Here is a 26757-nt window from a genome sequence, read left to right as displayed (position 1 = left end):
ATTGATGGCATCATGAATTCACAGATGTATTGCTCTATACTGAAAGAGATGCTACCATCACTCCGTGCCCTTGGTTGTTGTGCACTTTTCCAACATGACTAAACACACGTCTAAGGCCACTGTTGGATTTCTGAAGAACAGGGTGAAAGTGATTCAGTGGCCAAGTATGTCTCCTGATCTGAACCCAATCGAACACCTATGGGGAATTCTGAAGAGACAAGTTGAGCATCGCTCTCCATCCAGTCACTAAAAGAGGGCGTTGTTGAAGAATGGAAAAAGATTGATGTTGCAAAATGTCGCCAACTTGTTCATTCCATGCCTAGACGACTTGGTGCTGTCATTAAAAATCACGGAGGCCATACAAAGTACTAGATGTAGTAGTTTTTGTTGTGGGGTGTACTCATTTTTGCACCACCCTAATTTGAGTAAAACTGAAAAAAAATGTGTAATCTCATCTCATCTCATTATCTCTAGCTGCTTTATCCTTCTACAGGGTCGCAGGCAAGCTGGAGCCTATCCCAGCTGACTACGGGCGAAAGGCGGGGTACACCCTGGACAAGTCGCCAGGTCATCACAGGGCTGACACATAGACACAGACAACCATTCACACCTACGGTCAATTTAGAGTCACCAGTTAACCTAACCTGCATGTCTTTGGACTGTGGGGGAAACCAGAGCACCCGGAGGAAACCCACGCGGACACGGGGAGAACATGCAAACTCCACACAGAAAGGCCCTCGCCGGCCCCGGGGCTCGAACCCAGGACCTTCTTGCTGTGAGGCGACAGCGCTAACCACTACACCACCGTGCCGCCCTAAATGTGTAATCTAAGTTTATATTATTAACATTACGTTCACGTTATAAGTTACAGATGTTATATTAAACTTTGTCTTTTCAACATTTTGGAAATTGTTTGTGTTCATTGAGATATTGTTTAAAATGTTACTTTTCAAAGGGGGTGTACTCATTTACGCTGAGCACTGTAATTTAGGAGAGGATAACTCAACTGTTATAGGCTAATTTGACCCCAAGGAATAACTTGGGATGTGTGCCAAAATTACCATCCGGGACAAGCAGCCTGAAAATTACCAATCCAAGATGGCTGCCGGTATTACGATATTGTTGTGTTCCTCTTCATGTTCCTGACCCTGGTTTATGTGGCACATAAACAGTAATAATGTGATTGTTAAAAGTTGTATTGCTGGCTGTTAAACATTTAGGCTCTCAAGATCCTGCTGCCTACTAGAGTAATAAGATTTGTTTTGTATCTTTCACTTTAAATTAGCATTCCCTTGATCATAATACTATGATTGTATTTTCAATTTCTTTATATTAATAAAATGCTTGTTTTCTTATGCTCTCCTAAATTATGTGCATAGGTCTCCCAATTCCATGATTTCATGTTTGAGGTGGGGTTATTCTGGTCTTCTCATGTTTTCTGTGAAACTGCAATTTTGGCCAATTTTTGGTGTTTTTTTTTTTTAAACCTTGCCTTGACCATAGCTTGTTTCTTTTTCCTTCAATCATGAAAATGATGTCGCTAATGGATTCCTCATACCCAAAAACCCATAAAATGAGGCATTGCACATACTTTTGTGGGGAGTGGTTCAAAAATTGATATTTTCAATATGGCTACCGGCAGCCATCTTGGATTGGTAATTTTCGGCCTGTTCGCCCTGGATAGCAATTTTGGCACACGTCCCAAGTTGTTCGTTGGGTTCAAGTTAGCCTAGAACAGTGGAGTTATCCTCTCCTAAATTATGTGCATACACGTCTAACCCAGGTCCTCTATTAAAACTTGTTTAACTGAAAGTCTTTCCAAAATGATTTTTGATTCCCATTTAAAAAAAAAAGTGTTTACTCACTGTTCTGAAAATACTGTGATATAAGATTTGGTGTGTGTGTGTTGGCAGCAAAGCCCGGTTGAGCAGCGCTACAAGGAGCTCCTGGCACTCCGCGATCAGTACCTGAAGAAACTGGAGGAACTGCAGCTCTCCGACGACTCCCCTTCCTCCACCCACCTGACGAACAGCTCCACCCCGAACGCTGCCACTCCCAATCAGCACCTCACGCACCTGCAAACGCCCTTCTGATGTCACAGACACACGCACTCAACACGCAGGACGTTTTGTACATAGCAATAGTAATAATTATAACGCTGTTAGTAGTGATGTCAGCGATAACCAGTAACAGAAAAATATGCGATTATGCAATAATGTCACAGCACGGCCTTCATAAAAGTCAGTCGGGGGGGGGGGAACAAGAAGCCTTAAAGACGCAGCGGAATGTTTTTGTGTGTGTTGTTGGTAATAGCTCTTCCTGGACTGTGCATACGGTGAAGAAAAAAAACAATCCATAAAGGATCAGGAATAAGAATGTGATGTACGCCGGAGGTGTCAGTTTGTCTGATATGGTCACAAGGCCGTAAGTGTGAAGTGGATTTGGAAAAAGTGTGATGATGCTTTACGACATGGTTTGAGTATAAGTGAGTTTTATTTACTGAGAGAGAGAGAGAGGTGGCAAGTTTTGTATGGTTAATTTCTCATTGTCATAACTGCCTGGGAAACAGCAGACGGTTCAGGAAGAACCATTTCCTTTGCATGTCTGTTTTCCGCTCAGTTCGATATCATCCAGAGGTTGCAAGTTGTCTGTGTCGTAGACTTTGTCAAACCTGTGACATGAACCTAAGTGTTTGACCACATAGCATTTGTCTTGAGTAAGTTAAGACGTAGTGCGAGTGTAGTTTTAGCATTTCAAGCATTCAGGGTATTGTTTGTTCAAAATCGATGTATGCAGAGTGGGAGGACAATTGTCCTAAAATGCTTATAATACAGAACCAGGGTTTTGGGGCTACAAAGACCAGTTCTGTGCCTTTTCTATTTGAGGTGTTCTGCAACCTCAAGTAGACATTTTATAAGCAAAACGATTGTTTTTCTGCAGGTGGCATCAGTGGCAATGAAAGAAACATTTCTTCTGGCTTCCGTTTCCGATCTACAGGGTCACACTCCAGTCACCCTGCACCAGTGACTTTGGGTTATGCTTTTAAATACATAAAGTACAATCGCCACGGAGTCTTCGGCTCACGTTCAGGTTACTTCCTGTGGACAGAAGCTGCATAGTCCATTAGAGCTGAAACTAAGGCTAGTGATTTGGGAGAAGCTGCCCTCTTGAGCTGTTCCGGTGTCCGTGTTCTCTGTCGCCAAAACCCGGCATTGAGACCGAACGCATGTAGGAGCAGCTCACCAGGGCACCTGGGTGCCATAACTAATGCTGCCTCAGAAGAGCTGACCTTTTGAAGTCTTTGGCCTCAATGAGGAGATAAAGTTTAAACCATATTGTGAGGAGGAGAAGAAAAAAAAAACAAACGAACACAAAACACTTTACTGTTGGTTGTGTTTTTGGGGGGAGAATCTATTTTTTATTTTGTACAAGCACCATAATGATGTAATTACCTCAACAAAAGCCTATTTTACTGTTGGAACTTCTATTGTTGTAAAATATAATTATTTTATTCAGTGTAAAATTTGACAGTTTTATAAAAAAAAAAAAAGAGTAATCTGTTTTGATTGGTTGAGCTGTTGATAATTAGTGGATGTCATATTTCTTTACTGGGCATTTAGATTTGCTTTATACCATTTATAGAGATGTGAGAACTGCGTTCAGCTCTAGGGAGGTTTCATTCTCAATCTGTTTGCTGTGAGTGTAAAACTGAGTGAAAGAGTGTATGTTGTTTCTTTCCCTTTTTTTGTGGCATGGAGATATTATCTGACATCTTTGGCCTTTTTCGGGATCCATCTTTTCTCTTTCTGTTCTCCCTCATGTATACTCCACTGTTTGATGACCGCCTCTTGTTCTGTAAATAATGCTGATTAAATTAATTTAAAGATTTTTACACATCTAAACATGACCTGCACATGCCTTTCAGTTCTTACGTGTTTGACACCTTTTTCTGTCTCGGAAAATATAATCAAGACAGCCATGAGCGATCCATGTTATACCTTTACTAACATAGTTACAATGAATTACGTTTGTTCACTTAGTCTCACTCAACACTCGTATCCCAGCATTGGTACTACACCAAATTTCACCTCACCAAAAATGGTGAGAAAGTATGGTGCTATATCTGTAAAGGAACAGCACCAGTTCTCAATGTGGGTGACGGAGATCCCTAGGAGTCCACGACACGTAACCTGTCCACTTTTGTTTTGTTACAGTAGTGTTAAACACAACCTACCATTAGCAAAGTTATATTTTTAAATAATAGATCCTTATAGTTATCGGACTGTTTGATTGTGACTTGAATAGCTTCAGTTTAATCCAAGTATCCACAACTCAAAAACAAGCGTCAAGTCAGCTTGGACTTGATGTGTACTGTCAGTGGAAAGATCAGGAAAGAAAATGTTTAAGACTCCAATAAATAAACAAGATAATATTTTACATGTTGAGTAATTGGATGCTCGTAAAATAATTCTGTATTGCGTTTCTTTTGCAGTTAAGCGGGTCCCTGGCTATAAAAGGTTTGAGAATTAGGTCACTGATGTGTTAAGTAATGATGGTACACAGTTGTTTTTTTTGCAGTCCATGGGTGTAACAAAAATTGCTTATGATCGCAGCTCTTTATTTACACAATCCATTGTAGTTTTATGCTGGACGCAGTGAGATCCAAGTCCTGGTGGTAGTTGATGGATGATTATTAGGGTTATGACTGTGAAAGTGTTTTCAAAATTTCTACTTTCCTGATGTTGCATTTGTTGAACTTTTACTCATTACTTTTTTTCATATATTACTATAATTATTGTTAATTAACAAATTTAATAATTTTTTTAATAATTTATTTTTAATAATTATCAATACAAATTTAATAATTTATTATTAAATTTGTATTAACAATTATTACAACAATTGTTAAGCAATTTATTCTATAAAAGTACTTTACACATCTTTCAATGAATTTATTTTATAATCATGATTTATTTACTTAATATACATGTATTTATCAAAAGTGAGGTGATGGGTGCGGAAGGTTTTTGCATGACCCAGTAAAAATAACTTCAGAAAAGTAATACATGAGTAAAAGTGCACCAAATGCAACATCAGGAAAGTAGAAATTTTGAAAACACTTTCACAGTCATAACCCTAATGATTATCTCCTCTTTAAAGGAGGCAAATGGAAAAACTCACTTTTTAATTCTTTATGCACATATATTTGGGTGTCTGGAGTGCCTCCTAACTCACAAACTCTGAAATGAGACAACCCAGCCAGTTTCTTTTGGGCTGCCTTGGTCAGAAAACACGATTCAACAAGCTGTTCAGAGTTGGCTCCGTTCCTTACATCAAGAAGGGAGCTCGTAGAATTATACAGCCCACCATCTGGGTATCTCCATGTGCAGCTTGACGTCTACTCGTTCTGCTGTACCTGTTATGTCTAACCAAGCTAAGCACAGAGCAGCACACATTGTTGCATCGACCTCCGGTTTCAGAGGACAGAAGAGCGGAGTTGACTGAGTTGAGTTTATTTTTGATGGTAACCTCCCGGCTACAGTTGGCAAAAACCTGTTCATTTGTCTGACTCAACAAACTTCTAGTCCACTCTACCAACCTGGGCCAGTACAATATAGGAGTGGCAACAAAATTGTTCTGAAAAGAGGGATCAATACCAACTACCTGTGGCAAAACTGCAAGTGAGGGAAATGTCTCATCTCATCATCTCTAGCCGCTTTATCCTTCTACAGGGTCGCAGGCAAGCTGGAGCCTATCCCAGCTGACTACGGGCGAAAGGCGGGGTACACCCTGGACAAGTCGCCAGGTCATCACAGGGCTGACACATAGACACAGACAACCATTCACACTCACATTCACACCTACGGTCAATTTAGAGTCACCAGTTAGCCTAACCTGCATGTCTTTGGACTGTGGGGGAAACCGGAGCACCCGGAGGAAACCCACGCGGACACGGGGAGAACATGCAAACTCCGCACAGAAAGGCCCTCGCCGGCCCCGGGGCTCGAACCCAGAACCTTCTTGCTGTGAGGCGACAGCGCTAACCACTACACCACCGTGCCGCCCGAGGGGAATGTAAGTATTTTAAAAATGACTACTTCTGCCAAAGGGGTTGTTTTTTGTTGTGTGGGTGTGAACATTCTCAGTCATCCAGGTCATTGTAAACCGTAGGTGCTAAATAAGGCGACTGGACTTGCTTGAAATTCTTGAAGACGTTTCACCTCTCGTCCAAAAGGCTTCTTCAGTTCTGTCTGACTAGTGGGGGTACCACTACCTGGAATACCAATACCTGGAACTCCTCACTAGTCAGACCAAACCGAAGAAGCCTTTTGGATGAGAAGTGAAACACCAAGAATTTCAAGCAAGTCCAGTTGCCTTCTTTAGCACCTATGGTTTTTGGTGTGGTTTGTAAACAGGTTTGCACAAAACCTCCCAACCCAAATTCCATATAACTCAGTGGAAGGGTGTAGCATAAGCCAACGAAGAACATGTTAAAAATTTGAGGTGACTTTTTAGTTTCTCTTTCACTAACACAGCAAGTTATAGCAGTTCTGTATTCTCTGACTGACTCTGTAGTTATACTATATGTTTCTTTGGTCATTTGGCACTAGCTAATGCTAATTTTCTAGAACGTTACTGGCAGCACTTGCCACAGGATCCACAATAGTTAACGCTCAACAGTTGCCCTTGTGTCAGCACACGGCACAGAAGAACAGGGTGGAGTGAGCAGTGACTCATCGTTTAAAGGAACAGGGACTCAAACCAGCTATGTTTAGACAGGAGGAGGAGGAGATGGGGTGCTTTATCCTTGTGCTATTTTAACCAAAGCATATCACAGACATGTTAAAACGTGTCAACTTGTGGAAAAGGGGTATAATATCCATCCATCCATTATCTGTAACTGCTTATCCTGTACAGGGTCGCAGGCGAGCTGGAGCTTATCCCAGCTGACTACGGGCGAAAGGCGGGGTACACCCTGGACAAGTCGCCAGGTCATCACAGGGCTGACACATAGACACAGACAACCATTCACACTCACATTCACACCTACGCTCAATTTAGAGTCACCAGTTAACCTAACCTGCATGTCTTTGGACTGTGGGGGAAACCGGAGCACCCGGAGGAAACCCACGGAGAGAACATGCAAACTCCGCACAGAAAGGCCCTCGCTGGCCTTGAACTCAGGACCTTCTTACTCTGAGGTGACAGTGCTAACCACTACACCACCATGCTGCTGGGGTATAATGTGTCTTTTAAAAAAAAAAATCTAAAATCATTATCAAGGAGGAAGACATGCAATCCCACTTTTTTTCTGGATAGGTTTCCTTCTGAGTTTGGTTCCTCGAGAGACTTCATCCTTGTCGGCTCTGGCTTGCTCATTACTCATTTATATTCGGGTTTTTGTATGTACTTTGCAACAACATGAACATAACACACCAGGCCATCCCGGCACTGATGGTACACAGGGGTGTAGCTAGGATTTTTCGGGGGGGTCACACACTGGCTGACAGCCTGAGTACATACCCGCAGGTTTTTAAATTAAAAAACACATTGAATACATTTGAGAAAATAACGCGGTCTTTGCATCATTCTTTCATCTCATGTTGCGAACTGTTGAGATGTCTGACAATGATTAGGCCAAATCAGCTTTATCCGGCAGTGTATGGATAGCAGCTCAACATCTTACCCGAGTCAACTGATGCAGATCTCTCTGTTCTTGTTGTCTTACTGCTCATCTGCCAAAATATTTCTAAGTAAAAGGTGTTGTGGATGACGAATGGCAAAGATGTCAACAATCTAGTCAATCGCTCTGCCATAGTGCATGTTCATCGTCGCCAGTCCCGCCTATGAAAAATGTGTGACAAAAAATAATTACCATTGCTAGTTTTAGGTAGCTTAGAAACCGGCTCTTCCATTATTGCTGTTTCTTCCACATTTTCTTGATGTGTTCTAGAAACGGCACACTTAAACTTGGCTTCAAAGCCACAAAATGTAATTTTGATGGAAAAAAAAAAATTGAATAAATTGTTTACCTCTCTTCACGTCGAAAAAAGGAGGAAAGTTCCGCTTGTTTTGACGTGGCGAATTATTAACACAAGTACGCGTACTTCGCAACTAAAAAGACTGCGGTTACACTGGCAGCTTGACCATGCTTTCTAGTGCCATCATGTTGCGCTTGCACAGAACTGGGTTTTCGTGCCCAAACCACAGGAAGTCCATACAAGGTCATAGAAATCCTAATGAGGCTGCCCTGCTAAAAATCTTCTATAGGATTCCTACAGAAAAAGTTCTAAAGGAATCCTGCAGAACTTTAGTACCCAAGTTCTATCGAGCAGATCCTTTAAGTCAAGTTTATTTGTATAGCGCTTTTAACAATAAACATTGTCGCAAAGCAGCTTTACAGAATTTGAACGACTTAAAACATGAGCTAATTTATCCCTAATCTATCCCCAATGAGCAAGCCTGTGGCGACGGTGGCAAGGAAAAACTCCCTCAGACGACATGAGGAAGAAACCTCGAGAGGAACCAGACTCAAAAGGGAACCCATCCTCATTTGGGCAACAACAGACAGCCTGACTATAACATTAACAGTTTTAACATGAGGACAGTTTCGTTGATGTTATAAACTCATCTATGGAAACTTGAGTGCAAAACTGTTCATGATAACCGCAGTCCTAAAGTTAGCAAGACAACTGTAGTCCTCAGCCATAAAAGCATTACTGTAAGCATCCAGAGCGTCCTCCAGCTATAACCCTCAACTGTCCTCATGGGGCCGTCCTTCATAGGAGCGGTGCGATAAAACTCCGACCAGACACAGGGCACCAGGATGGATCAAGCAGGTCCGAGGGGCAGGAGAGGCCAGCATCTCAATCCCAGGACCAACATGTAACTCACAGGGACAGATTGGGGGGGGGGGGAAGAGAGAGAGAAAGAAAACACATGTTGTTAGGTATGCCCTAAAAATGACAAGTATTAAATCTGTGTGGTAGGCTCGCAGAGATGAGAGTCTTTACATCAGGCATAGCACACAACAATGGCATGTTAATATGGTAAAAAATACATCATGACCTGCTCTGGCTGGATGCTTGATTGGGTGATGGGAGCACACTCCTCAGCAATGATGAGATGCAGATGGGACCCTTAGGGCTGGCCAAGACAATTCAGTGATCCTTTATAGATCCTTTAGTCTAGTTCTATAGGCCAGTTCCATATACCCAGCAATTCCGCAGCTACTATTGCTACAGTTCTTTTGGCATTCTTCCATGCAAGCTGCACTGTTGATCAGTCCCTAAAATTTGTCACCTTGATATACACATACTAGTAAATACTTGCAGTATATTTTGGAGTGAAAATTATTAAATATTTTAAGATGGGTCATTGTGCATCCTGCTAATGGATTTATACTCCAAGATAGATGCAGTGGTTTATTTCCACTAAAATGCAGGTGGTGTGAAGTTTCAACTAGTACGAAATGTATGCATTTAAGAAACGACCATATTTCCCCAAAGAAAAATAAACCTACAACGGTAACTGATTTAGTTGCGTTTTTTGCTTATTTTGATTTAACATATTTCATGATTTGTGCATCTTACATGTAAGCTCCTGTTTGTTAATAAATCCATATTGTATTTAACAATAATTCCTACTTCCTCCTCCAAATAATTCCGTTGATCAGGTGAGTTAAGCTGAAACCAATTGGCTGAGGCACTGAAATTTGACATGGTCATGACATTTTAGTCATGCTTGCAACCTAAAGTTCAAAAAGACAAATCGTACTGCATGCCAGCAAGCTGTATATGGTCTGGGGTCCTCTGGGCTCTCTCCAGTTCCTTTAGTATGGTTTACCCAACAGTGGTGCCACCACAGTCATATAAAGGAAATATTCTTGAGTAGACACAAAAACACCAAGCCAATATATAAATGATGTTCAAATATAGATTTCCTATAGAACTTAAGTTTTAATAGAAATTTTCTATCCTAAAGAACACACTTGGCAAGTTCTATAGAACACTGAGAAAAGCCTATAGAAACTTCTTGTTCTATAGAAATGTGCTGAAATCCTATAGGACATTTTTTTTGCAGGCTGAGGTGCCAATCTAGTTAAAAAAAAAGATAAATATATATTAGAAAAGTTACAGTGGGCGCTTTTCTAATATTCTTATGCAGCTATTGAAAAAAAAAATGTATGGTCTGACGGGGGGGTGTCACAGGCACCCCAGGACCCACCCCAGCCCCTGGTACATCACTCACACTAAGTAACTCCTCACTTTAATATCCACTGTGTGTACAAACTGAGTAAACCTGTTACAGCAAAACAGGGGCTAATGGGATCTGAGATCGAGATGCTGACCTCTTCTGCTCCTCGGACCTACCTGATCCATCCTGGTGCCCTGTGTCTGGTCAGAGTCTCATCACATCACTCCTGTAGGGGACGGCGCCATATGGACAGTTGAAAAAAAGTCACACCTGGAGGACGCTCTGGACACTTACAGTAATGCTTTTATGGCTGAGGACTACAGTTGCCTTGCTAACTTTAGGACTGCAGTTGTCACGAACAGTTTTGCACTCAGGTTTCCATCAGTGAAGAGTTTATAACATCAACGAAACTGACTTCATGTTAAAACCATTAATGTTATAGTCATGTTGTCTGTTGTTGCCCAAATGAGGATGGGTTCCCTTTAGAGTCTGGTTCCTCTCGAGGTTTCCTCCTCATGTCATCTGAGGGAGTTTTTCCTTGCCACCATCGCCACAGGCTGCTCACTGGGGATAGATTAGGGATAAAATTAGCTCCCTCATGCCTGTGTTACCTTCTGGCTCTCCCCTTTTAGTTATGCTGTCATAGTTAGTTTTGCCAGAGTCCCTGCTTGTACTCAGCGCAAAATGTATATGGTTCCTACTTATTCAGGTGACATGGGGCATACCTAACAACCTGTGTTCCCCCCCATTACATGTCAATCCTGGGATCGAGATGCTGACCTCTTCTGCTCCTCGGACCTGCCTGATCCATCCTGGTGCCCTGTGTCTGGTTGGAGTCTCATCGCATCGCTCCTGTGGAGGACGGCCCCATGAGGACAGTTGAAAGTCACACCTGGAGGATGCTCTGGACGCTTACAGTAACGCTTTTATGGCTGAGGACTACAGTTGACTTGCTAATTTTAGGGCTGCAGTTGTCATAAGCAGTTTTCACTCAAGTTTCCATCAATGAAGAGAGTTTATAACAGGGGTGTCCAAACTGATCCGTAAAGGGCCGTGTGGCTGCAGGTTTTCATTCCAGCCATGCAGCAGCACGCCTCATTTGGCTTATTCAATCAACTGACACACCCACCCTTTAATCAAGGGTGGGTGTGGCTGCAAGTATTTGACTGTGTGAAGACAGTTCAGTTGATTGAATGAGCCAAGTCAGGTGTGCTGCTGCATGGCTGGAATGAAAACCTGCAGCCACACGGCCCTTTATGGATCAGTTTGGACACCCCTGGTTTATAACATCAACGAAACTGACTTCATGTTAAAACTCTTAATGCATGTTATAGTCATGTTGTCTGTTGTTGCCCAAATGAGGATGGGTTCCCTTTTCAGTCTGGTTCCTCTTGAGGTTTCCTCCTCATGTCGTCTGAGGGAGTTTTTTCTTGCCGCCATCGCCACAGGCTGCTCATTGGGGATAGATTAGGGACAAAATTAGCTCGTTTTAAGTCGTTCAAATTCTGTAAAGCCGCTTTGGGACAATGTTTATTGTTAAAAGCGCTATACAAATAGACTTGACTTATTTGTATAGCGCTTTTAACAATAAACACTGTCGCAAAGTAGCTTTACAGAATTTGAACGACTTAAAACGAGCTAATTTTGTCCCTAATCTATCCCCAATGAGCAGCCTGTGGCGACGGCGGCAAGGAAAAACTCCCTCAGACGACATGAGGAGGAAACCTCAAGAGGAACCAGACTGAAAAGGGAACCCATCCTCATTTGGGCAACAACAGACAACATGACTATAACAGTTTTAACATGAAGTCAGCCTTGTTGATGCTATAAACCCCCCACTGACGGAAACCCGAGCGCAAAATTGCTCATGACAACTGTAGTCCTCAGCCATAAAAGCATTACTGTAAGAGTCCAGAGTGTCCTCCAAGTGTGACTTTCAACTGTCCATATGGGGCCGTCCTCCACAGGAGCGATGAGATGAGACTCCAACCAGACACAGGGCACCAGGATGGATCAGACAGGTCCGAGGAGCAGAAGAGGTCAGCATCTCGATCCCAGGATTGATGTGTAACTCAGAGGGACAGATTTGAGGGGAGAGAGAGAAAACACAGGTTGTTAGGTATGCCCAATGCCACCTGACGAGTAGGAACAGTATACATATTGCACTGAGTACTAACTACAACAGCATAACTAATGGCCCTTTTCCACTACCCTTTTTCAGCTCACTTCAGCCCAACACGGCTCGTGTTTCGACTACCTCAGAGCAGCATGACTCAGCTCGCTTCAGCCCTACTCAGCACCCAAAACTCGCACGGTTTTGGAGTGGGGCTGAAGCGAGCCAAACCGAGCCGAGTGGGGCTAGGGGCGTGAGCAGACACTCCCCTGTGCACTGATTGGTGAGGAGGAGTGTCCTCACATGCCCACACACGCCCCACAAGCACGCTGGGATCTGTAAACACCGTAAACCCGGAAGAAGAAGAATTACGAATTACAAGAATTTCTGAAGCCTTATGCGCCTCGCCTCATCTATACGCTCTTGCCAGTATCTGTTGGCGTTGTCGGTGACGACAAGCCACAGCACCAAGACCAGCAACACTAACGACTCCATGTCCTCCATGTTTATTGTTTACTATCCGGGTCGTGAGACTACCGCTTAAAAGCTCACTGATGTCACTGTTTGCGCCGCCTAACGACATCACGTGACGTCCACCCACTTTCGCTAACTCCACCCAATGTGTCCACCCACTTCCAGCCAGCACGGTTCAGCGCGGTTGTAGTCGAAATGCAACTCCAACAGCCCCACTCAGCTCGACTCAGCATGGCACGGCTCGGCCCAACTCAGCCGCGTTGGTAGTGGAAAAGCGGCATATGGGTGTTTTCACACTTGGTCCCTTTCAGCCATCTAACTGAACTCAGATCGATGACTCAGCATTTTTTGCGCATATGTGAACACTCCAACCGTACCCAGACCCCTTTAAAGCGAACCGAACTGAGACCACCTCAGGAGATGGTCTCAGTACGGTTCGCTAAAAATCAACGGTACGGTTCGCCTAATCTGCGCATTGTGAACAAAAAGCGCACCAGGTTCACGTCGCCTTTTTCACTGTAGTTTAACCTTCTTCGTTTGCCTTAGTTGGTCACGTGACTGTAGCAGGGAAACTCAACTTCCTTTTGGAACTTACCACAGCCGCTTTACAGTTCTCTGAACTTACTGACTGATGAGTCGGCCACAATAATATAACTATATTATAAATATATATAAAAATAATATATATATATAAAAATTATATATATAAAAAATACATTTATTTTCCTTAAGGCCAATTTATGCTGACAACCCAGTCCTCGCAGACGGTGCCGCAGATAGCGTCTGCATAGCCCCCCCACCTTCGCAGACGCTCTGCGCGCACCTCCCAAAAATTGTGACCACCGCAGAAGCCTCGCAGACAGCGTCGCAGACAAGAGGGCTCTGATTGGTCCACTCTACATCCGCTGTACACGCACTTCCGCTTCCCTACTTTCCCGGTTTGGTTTGTTTTCACGACCGCCATTTTTAAAAACACGAGCGAAGATGGAGCAGCACGAAGAGCGGTTGATCGAGGAAGTACGTACATCTATACGACTCCAGTTCTAGTCATTATAAGTAACCGGAGGATAAAACACTCCACTAACCACTCCCACCAAGTACTCCTAGCGATTTCGCGACTTCGCGCCCCCTTGTGTTGTGGCGGCGAATAACATCGCGCACGCCTATTACTCCCCGCGCAATGATAAATTACAACTGTCTGCGAAAAGCTATCTGCGAAAGCCTTGTCGCAAGAGCATGCAGAGGCCTTTAATCCGCACTATTTTGATCAAAGAATACAGCAGGGCAAGCATGGCAGCAGACATTTTGATTCAAGAGAAAATTACCCAGAATTCCATGCACTGGGGGTCTGAAGGCCAATTTATGCTGACAACCCAGTCCTTGCAGACGGTGTCGCAGATAGCGTCTGCGTAGCCCCCCCACCTTCGCAGACGCTCTGCGTGCACCTCCCAAAAATTGTGACCACCGCAGAAGCCTCGCAGACAAGAGGGCTCTGATTGGTCCACTCTACATCCGCTGTACACGCACTTCCGCTTCCCTACTTTCCCGGTTTGTTTTGTTTTCACGACCGCCATTTTTAAAAACACGAGCGAAGATGGAGCAGCACGAAGAGCGGTTGATTGAGGAAGTACGTACATCTATACGACTCCAGTTCTAGTCATTATATAAAAAAAAAAAGTTCTAGTCATTATAAGTAACCGGAGGGTAAACACTCCACTAACCACACCCACCAACTACTCCTAGCGACTTCGCGCCCCATTGCGTTGTGGCGGTGAATAACATCGCGCACGCCTATTACTCCCCGCTCAACGATAAATTACAACTGTCTGCGAAAAGCTATCTGCGAAAGCCTTGTCGCAAGAGCATGCCAAGGGCTCTAGAGGACCTGGTGTGAACAGAAAGAGGACTGAGGGCCTCTGCATGCTCTTGCGACAAGGCTTTCGCAGATAGCTTTTCGCAGACAGTTGTAATTTATCGTTGAGCGGGGAGTAATAGGTGTGCGCGATGTTATTCACCGCAACAACGCAAGGGGGCGCGAAGTCGCTAGGAGTAGTTGGTGGGTGTGGTTAGTGGAGTGTTTATCCTCCGGTTACTTATAATGACTAGAACTTTTTTTTTTATAATGACTAGAACTGGAGTCGTATAGATGTACGTACTTCCTCAATCAACCGCTCTTCGTGCTGCTCCATCTTCGCTCGTGTTTTTAAAAATGGCGGTAGTGAAAACAAACCAAACCGGGAAAGTAGGGAAGCGGAAGTGCGTGTACAGCGGATGTAGAGTGGACCAATCAGAGCCCTCTTGTCTGCGAGGCTTCTGCGGTGGTCACAATTTTTTGGAGGTGCGCGCAGAGCGTCTGCGAAGGTGGTGGGGGGGGGCTATGCAGACGCTGTCTGCGAGGACTGGGTTGTCAGCATAAATTGGCCTTGAGGCCCCATCAAAGCTTAACTGGACCAGAAAGAGAACCCAGTCCTCTTTGTAATAAATTCAGTGTGAACACAAAAAGAACCGAGTTCTTTTTCTGTTGGTCCACTTAAAGAGGACCGAGTCTGGTTCCTTTAAAGAGGACCAGGTGTGAAAACACGCTAAAAGGGGAGAGCCAGAAGGGAACACAGGCATGAGGGAGCCCCGGGACTTAAAGCAGCAGCACTCGAGCGAGCAATAATATAATAAACTTGACTTAATGGCTAATTGTAGCTCTACAATATGATGGAAGATGGGACAGGAGGAAAGGGTTTATTTTGCTTATTGAGGTGAAGGCTAGGGTTAAATTTAGGCGTTGTCTCAGGGAAGGTCCTCACAAAGCTAGTAAGGCGTGTGTGTGAGAGAGAGATATGATTTCCTCGCCCTAAGTAAACAGAAGCTGTTTGTCAGCAGTGTAACAGCACTAAACACTCCAGGAAGCGATGACAGCGTTTCCTTCATAAGGAAGGAGAAGAAGAGCACACACACACTGCCTCGCTTTCTGCCCAGAGAGATAAAGCGATAGTGACAAATAATCAGGAGACAGGAAGCGGAAAACATGGAGAAACAGGCGTGTTCCGGCTCCGAGAATCCCGCGATACCGCCGGTACCAAGAAAACCGCGGACTTTAGGAGTAAACATCGCGGCTCGACAAGACAGCAGCGACTCTGTGGACAGGTGAAGATGGCTTCCTTATTTTTTACACACACATATAATAACAACAACACGCGTTGCTCATTTAGATGCCTGATGCATAATGATCCTACCGCCAGAAAACATCCATCCATCCCTCCTTCCTATCTTCCTGTTTCTACCATCGAGTCCAGAGCCTCCTCCTCCTGAAGCCGCGCTCATTATCGCTGCTCGTTATTTCAGCTCATCGCGCTACACGGAGGCCTTTTATTATGTTCCTCAGTGATGAGGAGGAAAGAGCCGGACGTGCTTCTGTTTCAGTCTCATTCCGCTACAGAGCTTCTGTGAAAGTGCAGGTCCTGGACCAATTTAGTGTTTTGTTTTGTTTTTTAAATATGAAGTAATTTTTTTCGCTGTCCGGTTTCCATCCAGACCAAATCCTGCGGTGCGCAGCCCGCTTACAGGCCACTCGCTCAGTCACAACACCACCACACACACAGTGCATCTCAAACAACTAGAATACCATGAAAAAGTTGCTTTTTTCATAATTTTAATTCAAAAAGGTAAACTTTCATATATTCTATATTCATTACATGTAAAGTGAAATATATTTAAAGCCTTTTTTGTTTTAATTTTGATGATTATGGCTTACAGCTCATGAAAATCAGAAATCCAGTATCTCAGATTATTAGAATATTCCCTAAGATCATCTCATCTCATCTCATTATCTGTAGCCGCTTTATCCTGTTCTACAGGGTCACAGGCAAGCTGGAGTCTATCCCAGCTGACTACGGGTGAGAGGCGGGGTACACCCTGGACAAGTCGCCAGGTCATCACAGGGCTGACACATATGGCCCTTTTCCACTACCCTTTTTCAGCTCACTTCAGCCCGACACGGCTCGCGTTTCGACTACCAAAAAACAGCACGACTCGGCTCGCTTCAGCCCTGCTTAGCCCCTAAAACTCACACGGTTTTGGAGTGGGGCTGAAGCGAGCCAACTGAGGCTGGGGGCGTGAGCAGACACTCCCCTGTGCACTGATTGGTGAGGAGGAGTGTCCTCACATGCCCACACACGCCCCGCGAGCGCGCTGGGATCTGTAAACACTGTAAACCCGGAAGAAGAGTAATTACGAGAATTTCTGAAGCCTTATGCGCCTCGCCTCATCTATACGCTCTTGCCAGTATCTGTCCGCGTCGTCGGTGACAACAAGCCACAGCACCAAGACCAGCAACACTAACGACTCCATGTCCTCCATGTTTATTGTTTACTATTCAGGTTGTGAGACTACCGCTTAAAAGCTCACTGATGTCACTGTTTGCGCTGCTTAACGACATCACCTGACGTCCACCCACTTTCGCTAACTCCACCCAATGTGTCCACCCACTTCCAGCCAGCACGGTTCAGCGCGGTTGTAGTCGAAATGCAACCCCAACAGCCCCGCTCAGCCCAACTCAGCACGGCACGGCTCAGCCCGACTCAGCCGCGTTTGTAGTGGAAAAGCGGCAATAGACACAAACAACCATTCACACTCACATTCACACCTACGGTCAATTTAGAGTCACCAGTTAACCTAACCTGCATGTCTTTGGACTGTGGGGGAAACCGGAGCACCCGGAGGAAACCCACGCGGACACAGGGAGAACATGCAAACTCCACACAGAAAGGTCCTCGCCGGCCACGGGGCTCGAACCCGGACCTTCTTGCTGTGAGGCGACAGCGCTAACCACTACACCACCGTGCCGCCCTCCCCAAGATCAATCAATCAAAAAAAAAAAAGGATTTACAATACAGAAATGTCCAACTTCTGAAAAGTATATTGATTTATACACTCAATACTTGGTTGGGGCTCCTTTACCATGAATTACTGTATCAATGCGGTGTGGCATGGAGGTGATCAGTCTGTGGCACTGCTGAGGTGCTCTGGAGCACTTGCATGTGACGTCACAGCCGATCCAGATTGTGACAGACGCCATCTTGTCGGTCAAACGCCATATTCCGCCTTCTACTTCTGGTTCTACTTCTGCTTTTACTTCTACCTTTTCTTCTGGAAAACCCTACTATATACAATTCTACTACAATGGCTGCGGCTACAAGCTCTCCCTACCTGTGCACGTTTTTTATGTTTTTTGTGTGTATTTTTGCGTGTTGTTCGTCTGTACCGGGCTTCAATATCCACTACAACCGTATGGACTTGCTGGACATTGGTTTCCAGCAGAAAATGACGGTTTGTAGCGATTTCCATCGCATGCACAACATTCCGGACGAGATAGCGAGACCAGCGGGGTCTCCGTGGATTGTTATCGGAAGCAAAGCGAAGGAGGCGGCGCCGGGAGCGGAAGCAAAAGCGAGGCTGCAGAGCCGGCCTGTTGACTAAGCTCAGAAAACAGCTACTCAAATCTCCACTGCCAAGCCTCTACCTCTCCAACGCCAGATCCATGTAAACAAGACGGACGATTTGGAATTACAGCTGGAATGACCTTATTCTATTCTATAATCGGCTGGTCAGTGCTATACTCAATACTTAAGTGACTTACCCGTCCAATGAGGATTCTTGTTTACAAGATGCCACATCTGAGTCGCTGACAAATCCTGAATTTCTGTAGAGATAACTGTCCAGAGATTTATAAGCACGCAGTGCTTCACCACTGAACAGCGAGGGAAAGTTAATGAGGTAATTATACACGTCCAGGTATTCTGCTGGCAGTTCAAAATCCGGTCGTGAAAACTCCGTCCGGTAAGCCATAAGGGTCACAAATCTGTAGGTCGTTTATTTCAGACATATATCTAGTTATCTGTTCATTAGAAAAATGAGCCGTGTAGTCCGTCGGTTGAAATTGATCCATTCTGCACACGAGTGCAGCAGTATTCAGCGGTGTTTTTGACCGACAAGATGGCGGTTGTGTACTTTCCGGTCACGTGACTGCAAGATCTCTATTGAAGCCCAGGTTGCTTTGATAGTGGCCTTCAGCGTATCTGTATTTTTGGGTCGGGTGTTTCTCATCTTCCTCTTGACAATACCCCATAGATTCTCTATGGGGTTCAGGTCAGGCAAGTTGGCTGGCCAATCAAACACAGTAATATCATGGTCAGCAAACCATTTGGTCGTAGTTTTGGCACTGTGGGTAGGTGCTAAGTCCTGCTGGAAAAGGAAATCAGCATCTCCAAAAAGCTCGTCAGCAGATGGAAGCATGAAGTGCTCAAAAATCTCCTGGTAGATGGCTGTGTTGACTTTGGATTTGATAAAATACAGTGGACCAACACCAGCAGATGACATGGCACCCCAAATCATCACAGACTGTGGAAACTTCACACTGGGCTTCAAACACCTTGGATTCTGTGTCTCTCCACTCTTCCTCCAGACTCTAAAACCGTGATTTCCAAATTAAATGCAAAATGTACTTTCATCTGAAAAGAGGACTTTGGACCACTGAGCAACAGTCCATTTCTTTCTCTCCTTAGCCCAGATAAGACACTTCTGACATTGTCTCTGGCTCAGCAGTAGCTTGATATTAGGAATGCGAAAGTTGTATCCCCTTTCTTGAAGATGTCTGTTCGTGATGGGTCTTGATACACTGACACCAGCCTCAGTCCACTCCTTGTGAAGCTCTCCCAAGTTCTTGAATCAACTTTTCCTGACAATCCTCTCAAGACTGCGGCCATCCCTGTTGCTTGTGCACCTTTTCCAGCCACCCTTTTCAGTAATGCCCTTTTGTGGCTTACCCTCCTTGTGGAGGGCATCAGTGATCATCTTCTGGACAACAGTCAAGTCAGCAGTCTTCCCCATGATTGTGGTTGTGTGTACTGAACTAGACCGAGAGATACACTGTGTTCATACTGTTTTACTCAAAATGAAATATTCTAATATTTTGAGATGGGTTTTTTTTGTTTTTGTACTGTATGCCATACTGATTAAAATTAAAATAGAAAAATGCTTGAAACATTTTAGTTTGTGTAATGAGTCTATAATATATAACATTTTCACTTTCTTAAATAACTGATGGAAAATACTGAACTTTTTCACAATATTCTAATTTTTTGAGATGCACTAGTAGTAGCAATTTTTGTCAACATTTATCTTTTTTTAATAAGTATCAAAAATCTTTATAATTTTTTGCCAGCATTTCTCAGGAGAATAGCATTAATTTTACAGCATGGATAGCGATAACGACAGTGTTCGCAGCGAAAGCGAGTTTTACTACCCTGAGGAAGAAGAAATAAAATAAAACATTTCAGGAGAAAGCTAAAAACCTCTAACTTGCTAATGCCGAGCAAAAACACGGCTGAATCCTGAAAGACTCAATTTTGTATAAATAGGGGACTACATAGGTGGCAAAATGTAGTTTTTTTTTCCTGTCATGGAAGTGCACTTGTATACTGAGGAGGAAGCCATTTGCATTACAGCCGTGAATGAGGATTCAAAATGGCGGCTCGGCTCGGTTTTCCCTTTCGGGTGCTCTCGTTTTCTGTTAGAATTTGGTAAAGGAAAATTAAATATATTATTTACCAGCGTAAGGTCGGTCCGTATGGTGAAATACCGTGACCTCGGCCTAGAGGGCCTCGCTTAGGGTGACCAGATTTCCCGAGTCTAAAACCGGGACACTTTGCGCGTGACCGTGATACTCGTGCACGCACACATATTTTGATGTAAACATGCACGGCTCAAACCATGGCTCAGGCAGGTGCTTTCATCATTTTGTAGAAGCTCACTTTTATCAACGTTTCAGAGAATAATCAAGTATTTTCTTGTTATCTACATGTACTTCTATCACAATTCAGTTAAAGTAGGAAAATCAGACAACAGATGTGGTGATAGGGAATAGGCCAATAGCCTAAATTTCAACTGATTTATTTCACCTTTGTGAAAACGCCAAGAAAATGCATTGCTTGCATATTAACATCAACATTTTATGCGATTAACTTTTTTTTTAAACAATAGGCTATGCATTGTAACAGGAACGAGCGCATGAGCCTAATCGTTGTCACCTCTGAACCTTTACCCAAAATGCCTCTGTTTAATCTTAACCAGTGTCGGCTATTAACTATTTTGAAAACGGGAACCCTGAGTTGACAACAGCATCAAACAAGTCAAGACAATCTGTGATCCAGATTAAAGACACATGAAACAGATGAAAGACAACAAAAATGTTTCAGAAACACAGCCACCCACCCTAAAGAAGATGCCATTTTATTGCATATATTTACATGATGAGTGAATTTGCTCCAGTAGCGCTTTATTGCCCGAGAGCCTGCTGTGAAACCGCGAGCAAGTATCGGCGAAATTGGCCCAGGTAATGAGCAAGGCTTCGAGAGTAGGCACGGTCATGCGATTCCTCTCGTCAGTCCAGGTGTTGCTCATGAGTGAAAATATTCGCTCAACTGGAGCATTGGTGCCAGGTAGGCACATGGCAAACTGGCAAAGCTGGCTGACATTGCTGTAAGGAATCTCCCTACTCTTGAAGTGTGCGAACATCTCCGCCCAGCGCTCATCCGTTCGGCATTGTTGCGCAGTAGTTGACAGCCGCTAGCGAAAAAAAACGTTATAACGCGGCCTCTGTATTGCAACATTGTACAAATAGATACATTGTAAGGTTGACTGCGCACACACGCACACTGATGCTGAATTGCTAGAAGCTTTACTGACATCTCGTTGGCTATATATGATCGCTGTAACCGGGACAGTTTGTTAGTGTTTGGCGTAAACCAGGACATTTCAGCGTCCCGATGGACCTTTGTCGAGACTGGGGACACGCCACTCAAAATTGGGACTGTCCTGGTCAAACCGGGACGTCTGGTCACGTTAGCCTTGCTCAGTACTTTCAAGACCTCGGTCACGATATTTCACGATACGGACCTCCCAGCTGGTAAATAACATGTATGTACGTCCCTTTACACACTCATCCAGAAGGGTAATTTTGCACAAGGCCATCTGTCTACAGCAGAAAAAAATAAAATAAAACGCGTCTGGAAAAATTCCAAGGGAGTCTGGAGCCAGATTGATCCAGATTCGTGACGTCACGTGCGGATCCGCCAGCAGGCTGAGAGACAAACACAGGAACACCTAATTTAGAGTATAGTCTCTCTTATTTCTTACCCTGGCAACAGTCAACTTGTGGATTGCCAATTTTCTTGGTCTCTTTCTCGGCTCTGCTTGGTCCTCGGCTTTGAGAGCCTCAGTGGATGCAGCACTTCGCCTTCTGTCAGGGGAGACGAACACGGCTGGCTCCTTTGGTGATGCTGACACAGATGGAGACGGTGTTGCTTTGGGCATTCTAACAGCTGGAACTGCGTCTTTTTTCAGATCAAGTTGCTTCTTGATCAAATAGTTCTCAAAGTCGTCGGGCTTTATGAAGTGAGGCCTGCATATGATGCTGTGGTCTGTTGCATGTTGCCAGTTTTTCCGGGTGCCTTGCATGAAGCGCTCCCATTTCTCTCTCATTGTCCGGTCTTTTGGAAAATGATGAGTACTAATCCCATCAAGATTGGTGTTGCTACACCCTCCTACGATACATCTGTTAACCGTTTTAATAATTACGTGATAACGTAGAAGAAATTTGCAGAAAACCACCAGGTCGTTTTCTCATAAACAAACCAGCGCTGACGTAGGATTCAGAGGGAGGCGTCCCGCATGTGACATCACGAAAATCAATGTTTGCCAGGAAATCCAAATGCCAAGTTTTTTTCAGAGGCGGACCAGTTCACCTCAAATGGCTTGAATTTTTCTGGTATTGTGCAAGGTAAAAAATTGCGCAAACTGTGACAGACATTTGACCCAAGTTTAATATAAAATAAGAGAATTACATTGATCTTGCTCCTAAATATACCCAAGATGTGCCCTTTAAAGCCCCTCGCTCGCTCACTCACTCAGAGAATGTTCTCCAGGAACTGGGGCAATTATCTCAATCTATTAGCAGGCTAGACCGACTAGTGGCCTAGTGGTAGCGTGTCCGCCTCTCGATCGGGAGATCGTGAGTTCTATTCACGGTCGGGTCATACCAAGGACCATCATAAAAATGGTACCTACCGCCATCTGGCAAGGCACGCTGCAATACAGATGTGCATGGGGAGTTAAACTCTCGTGGTTACCAGAGGACTAGCCCCCCACTGTAACCCTAGCTATGTAATAGGCGAGAGGCCGAGGGCTATGGAAATGGAGATCGGCGCCGCCTGATGCGCCACATACAGGTTGGGCCTGGTTAGTACTTGAGTGGGAGACTGCCTAGGAATACCAGGTACTGTAAGGCGTGGGAAGGACTTTGACTTTTTTTTTTTTTTTGATTAGCAGGCTAGTAGTAGGAGTTCTTACTATTATTTGTATATGTACTAGTTGTGGTGGTTGTTTTTGTCTTTGTAGGTTCAAGTAGCTTTAGGCCAAGTTTACATTAGACCGTATCTGTCTCGTTTTCTTCGCGGATGCACTGTCCGTTTACATTAAAACGCCTGGAAATGCCGGGAAACGGGAATCCGCCAGGGTCCACGTATTCAATCTAGATCGTGTCTGGTCCGGTGCTGTGTAAACATTGAGATACGCGGATACGCTGTGCTGAGCTCTAGCTGGCGTCGTCATTGGACAACGTCACCGTGACATCCACCTTCCTGATTCGCTGGCGTTGGTCATGTGACGCGACTGCTGAAAAACGGCGCGGACTTCCGCCTTGTATCACCTTTCATTAAAGAGTATAAAAGTATGAAAATACTGCAAATACTGATGCAAATACTGCCCATTGTGTAGTTATGATTGTCTTTAGGCTTGCCATCCTTCCACTTGCAAGTGGTAAGTGACTTGCGCACAGCGGCTCAGTCCCGAATCACTGCTCGTGCGCTTCACTCGCGCGCTCTGTGAGCTGCGCAGGGCCGGAGTGCGCACCCTCCAGAGGGCACTCGCTGTTCAGGGCGGAGTGATTTGGAGCGCAGGATGCCTGCGGAGCCGAGCGTATCCGTGTATTGGCGTTGCTGTGTGCACGCAAATCGTGTATTGGTGTTGCTGTGTGCACACTAATCGTTTTAAAAACGTTAATCTGATGATCCGCTGATACGGTCTAATGTAAACTTGGCCTTACTCTAGCCATTTTGAATTTATTAGATGAGCTCCAACAGCAGAAGACCACGTCAGGTTCCACTTCTGTTAACCAAGAACAGAAAGATGAGGCTGCAGATTGCTCAAGTTCACCAAAACTGGATAAATGTAACCTGTCTGATGGTAAGGTCAGAATTTGGCACCAGCCTACATTGTGTCAACAGTTCAGGCTGGTGGAGGTGGTGTAGTGATGTGGGGAATGTTTTCTTGGCACACTTTGGGCCTGTTAATACCAACCAACCATCGCTTGAATACCACAACCTTTTTTAGTATTGCTGTTGAGCAGGTGCATCCCTTCATGATCAGTTTACCATCTTCTAATGGCTACTTCAAGCATGATAATGCACCATGTCACAAAGCAAACGTCTCAAACTGGTTTCATCTCATCTCATTATCTGTAGCCGCTTTATCCTGACTACAGGGTCGCAGGCAAGCTGGAGCCTATCCCAGCTGACTACGGGCGAAAGGCGGGGTACACCCTGGACAAGTCGCCAGGTCATCACAGGGCTGACACATAGACACAGACAACCATTCACACTCACATTCACACCTACGCTCAATTTAGAGTCACCAGTTAACCTAACCTGCATGTCTTTGGACTGTGGGGGAAACCGGAGCACCCGGAGGAAACCCACGCGGACACGGGGAGAACATGCAAACTCCACACAGAAAGGCCCTCGCCGGCCCCGGGGCTCGAACCCAGAACCTTCTTGCTGTGAGGCGACAGCGCTAACCACTACACCACCGTGCCGCCCAAACTGGTTTCATGAACGTGAAAATGAGTACAGTGGCCTTCCCAGTCACCGGATCTGAATCCAGTCGAACATCTTTGGGATGTGATAGAACAGGAGATTCACAGCATGAAAGTGCACCTGAAAAATCTACAGGAATTGTGTGATGCGATCATCTCAACATGGACCAGAATCTCTCAGGAATGTTCCCAAAGGCTTGTGGAAACCATGCTATAAAGAATTGAGGCTGTTTTGAGAGCAAAGGGAGGCTCAACCCAGTATTAGTATAGTGTTCTGAATTAAGGGTTCAGTGAGTGTATGTCTCTATGATAGAATTTGCTCTTTGTTTCTCTCTCAGCCCCACAAGCTCTCATGTTGAATGGTGTAAACAGCTGATCGCTGCCACAATCTCCAGCCAGATCTCCAGCTCTGCTATTCCTGAGGTTGTGAGCCGTGACTCCAAAGTGAGTAGATTTGATATAGTGCTGATTTTATTTAATTACATTTTTTAATGTTTCAGATCCTTTCCTAATATCATTCATGTCATTATTCAAACTTAAGAGATGTTACATGACTCATGTAAATTCACTGTATGGTAAAAGCACACGTTTTATTTAATTTGTGAATTCATATTATTGTGAAGCTAAGTGGAATGAAAAAAGCAACCTTGCTTACTAATTAGTCTGATTTTCAAGGTGAGCGTAGTACAGAGATTATATAACTAATTATTCTTTACTGTACGTGTCATTGTGGTGCATGCGTTGTTTGTTTTTGTTCAGCAGATTGGTTGGAAGCTAGAGCATAGGGTAAGACACGAGTGCTGCTGTGTGCGTGTGCACGTCTGTAAGCTTCTCCTAGAGTGCATAATACAATAGTGAATAATTGTCATTCTGTAGTACGCTGTTGGGAATCACTCAGATTTGACTGCTTTCGCATTGCTTGTTTTTGCTTGCTTTGAAATTCTCTTTATTATTCTTCATGTTGTGCTATGATCTAGTATGAGTCTTGTTATTGCTTAGTACAGATGCTTTGTCTGATCCTTTAAGAGAATAGTTTGCACAAAAAAAAAAAATCAGTTGCACAATTCGCTTTATCCCAATTGCAAGTTGATCTGTGTGGACATGTTTGGTGCAGTGAAACAACAAGGCCTATTGTACAAACTGCATACTTAAAGCACATTCTCATTCATCTCATTATCTGTAGCCGCTTAATCCTGTTCTACAGGGTCGCAGGCAAGCTGGAGCCTATCCCAGCTGACTACGGGCGAAAGGCGGGGTACACCCTGGACAAGTCGCCAGGTCATCACAGGGCTGACACATAGACACAGACAACCATTCACACTCACATTCACACCTACGGTCAATTTAGAGTCACCAGTTAACCTAACCTGCATGTCTTTGGACTGTGGGGGAAACCGGAGCACCCGGAGGAAACCCACGCGGACACGGGGAGAACTCCGCACAGAAAGGCCCTCGCCGACCACGGGGCTCGAACCCGGACCTTCTTGCCGTGAGGCGACACCGCTAACCACTACACCACCGTGCCGCCCGCAAAAGGATATTGTCTGGCTGAATAATATAGTTTGTATGAAAACTAATAGAGTAATAATAATAACGATGAGAGCTGTAGGTTATCAGAAGCACTGCTCTTAGTGTTGTAGCATTTGAATAAAAAAACATTACTGTTAAGTGGTAAAACATGTCTATATAACTGTACAAAAAAAATCTCCACAAACAAAACACCACATTTCAATCTCAGTAATAGATTAGCCAAGTGAAATCCTTTAGTCACTCAATGTTATATCTGTATTATTATTATGGAGCCTTTATTAGATTTATAAGGCTGAGAGGATTCTCACTGTAGACATGACCTCATCTCTGTGTGAGACTTAATCCTCCTGCAGACCTAAAAGCAATGGGTACTTAAATATCTGACTCTAATATTATTTGAAAATCTAATGTTCCTCTCAGCATTTGGTTACCGATTAGTAGACATGCCCAGCTTTCCCATGATACAAAGCCTTTAAACTAGAAAGTGACCCAACAGGCTGAGAGGCTTTTGTTCATATGGAAA

At 44.3% G+C, this 26757-nt stretch overlaps 2 protein-coding genes across 7 annotated transcripts in view; both read left to right on the top strand.

Annotated features, from left to right (window-relative positions):
• Positions 1 to 3902, top strand: part of mtm1 (myotubularin 1) — a 134334-nt gene extending 130432 nt beyond the window's left edge. For all 3 annotated transcript variants that reach the window (XM_060935982.1, XM_060935990.1, XM_060935999.1), the window contains exon 15: positions 1914 to 3902. In XM_060935982.1, coding sequence (XP_060791965.1) covers positions 1914 to 2093 — 180 coding nt within the window. In that variant the 3' untranslated portion in view covers positions 2094 to 3902. The remainder of the gene's footprint in view (positions 1 to 1913) is intronic.
• An 11489-nt stretch (positions 3903 to 15391) lies between these two features.
• The window catches only part of mtmr1a (myotubularin related protein 1a), a 50150-nt gene continuing 38784 nt past the window's right edge, over positions 15392 to 26757 (top strand). For 2 of the 4 annotated variants that reach the window (XM_060935969.1, XM_060935961.1), the window contains exons 1-2: positions 15392 to 15922; positions 25043 to 25148. In XM_060935969.1, coding sequence (XP_060791952.1) covers positions 15804 to 15922; positions 25043 to 25148 — 225 coding nt within the window. In that variant the 5' untranslated portion in view covers positions 15392 to 15803. Of the gene's footprint in view, positions 15923 to 25042; positions 25149 to 25463; positions 25491 to 26757 lie in introns of all 4 variants that reach the window. The other 2 variants (XM_060935952.1, XM_060935944.1) reach the window with 2 other exon arrangements.

Source organism: Neoarius graeffei, chromosome 1, assembly GCF_027579695.1.
Source record: "Neoarius graeffei isolate fNeoGra1 chromosome 1, fNeoGra1.pri, whole genome shotgun sequence".
Taxonomy (NCBI): domain Eukaryota; kingdom Metazoa; phylum Chordata; class Actinopteri; order Siluriformes; family Ariidae; genus Neoarius; species Neoarius graeffei.
This window is presented reverse-complemented; position numbering and strand designations above follow the sequence as displayed.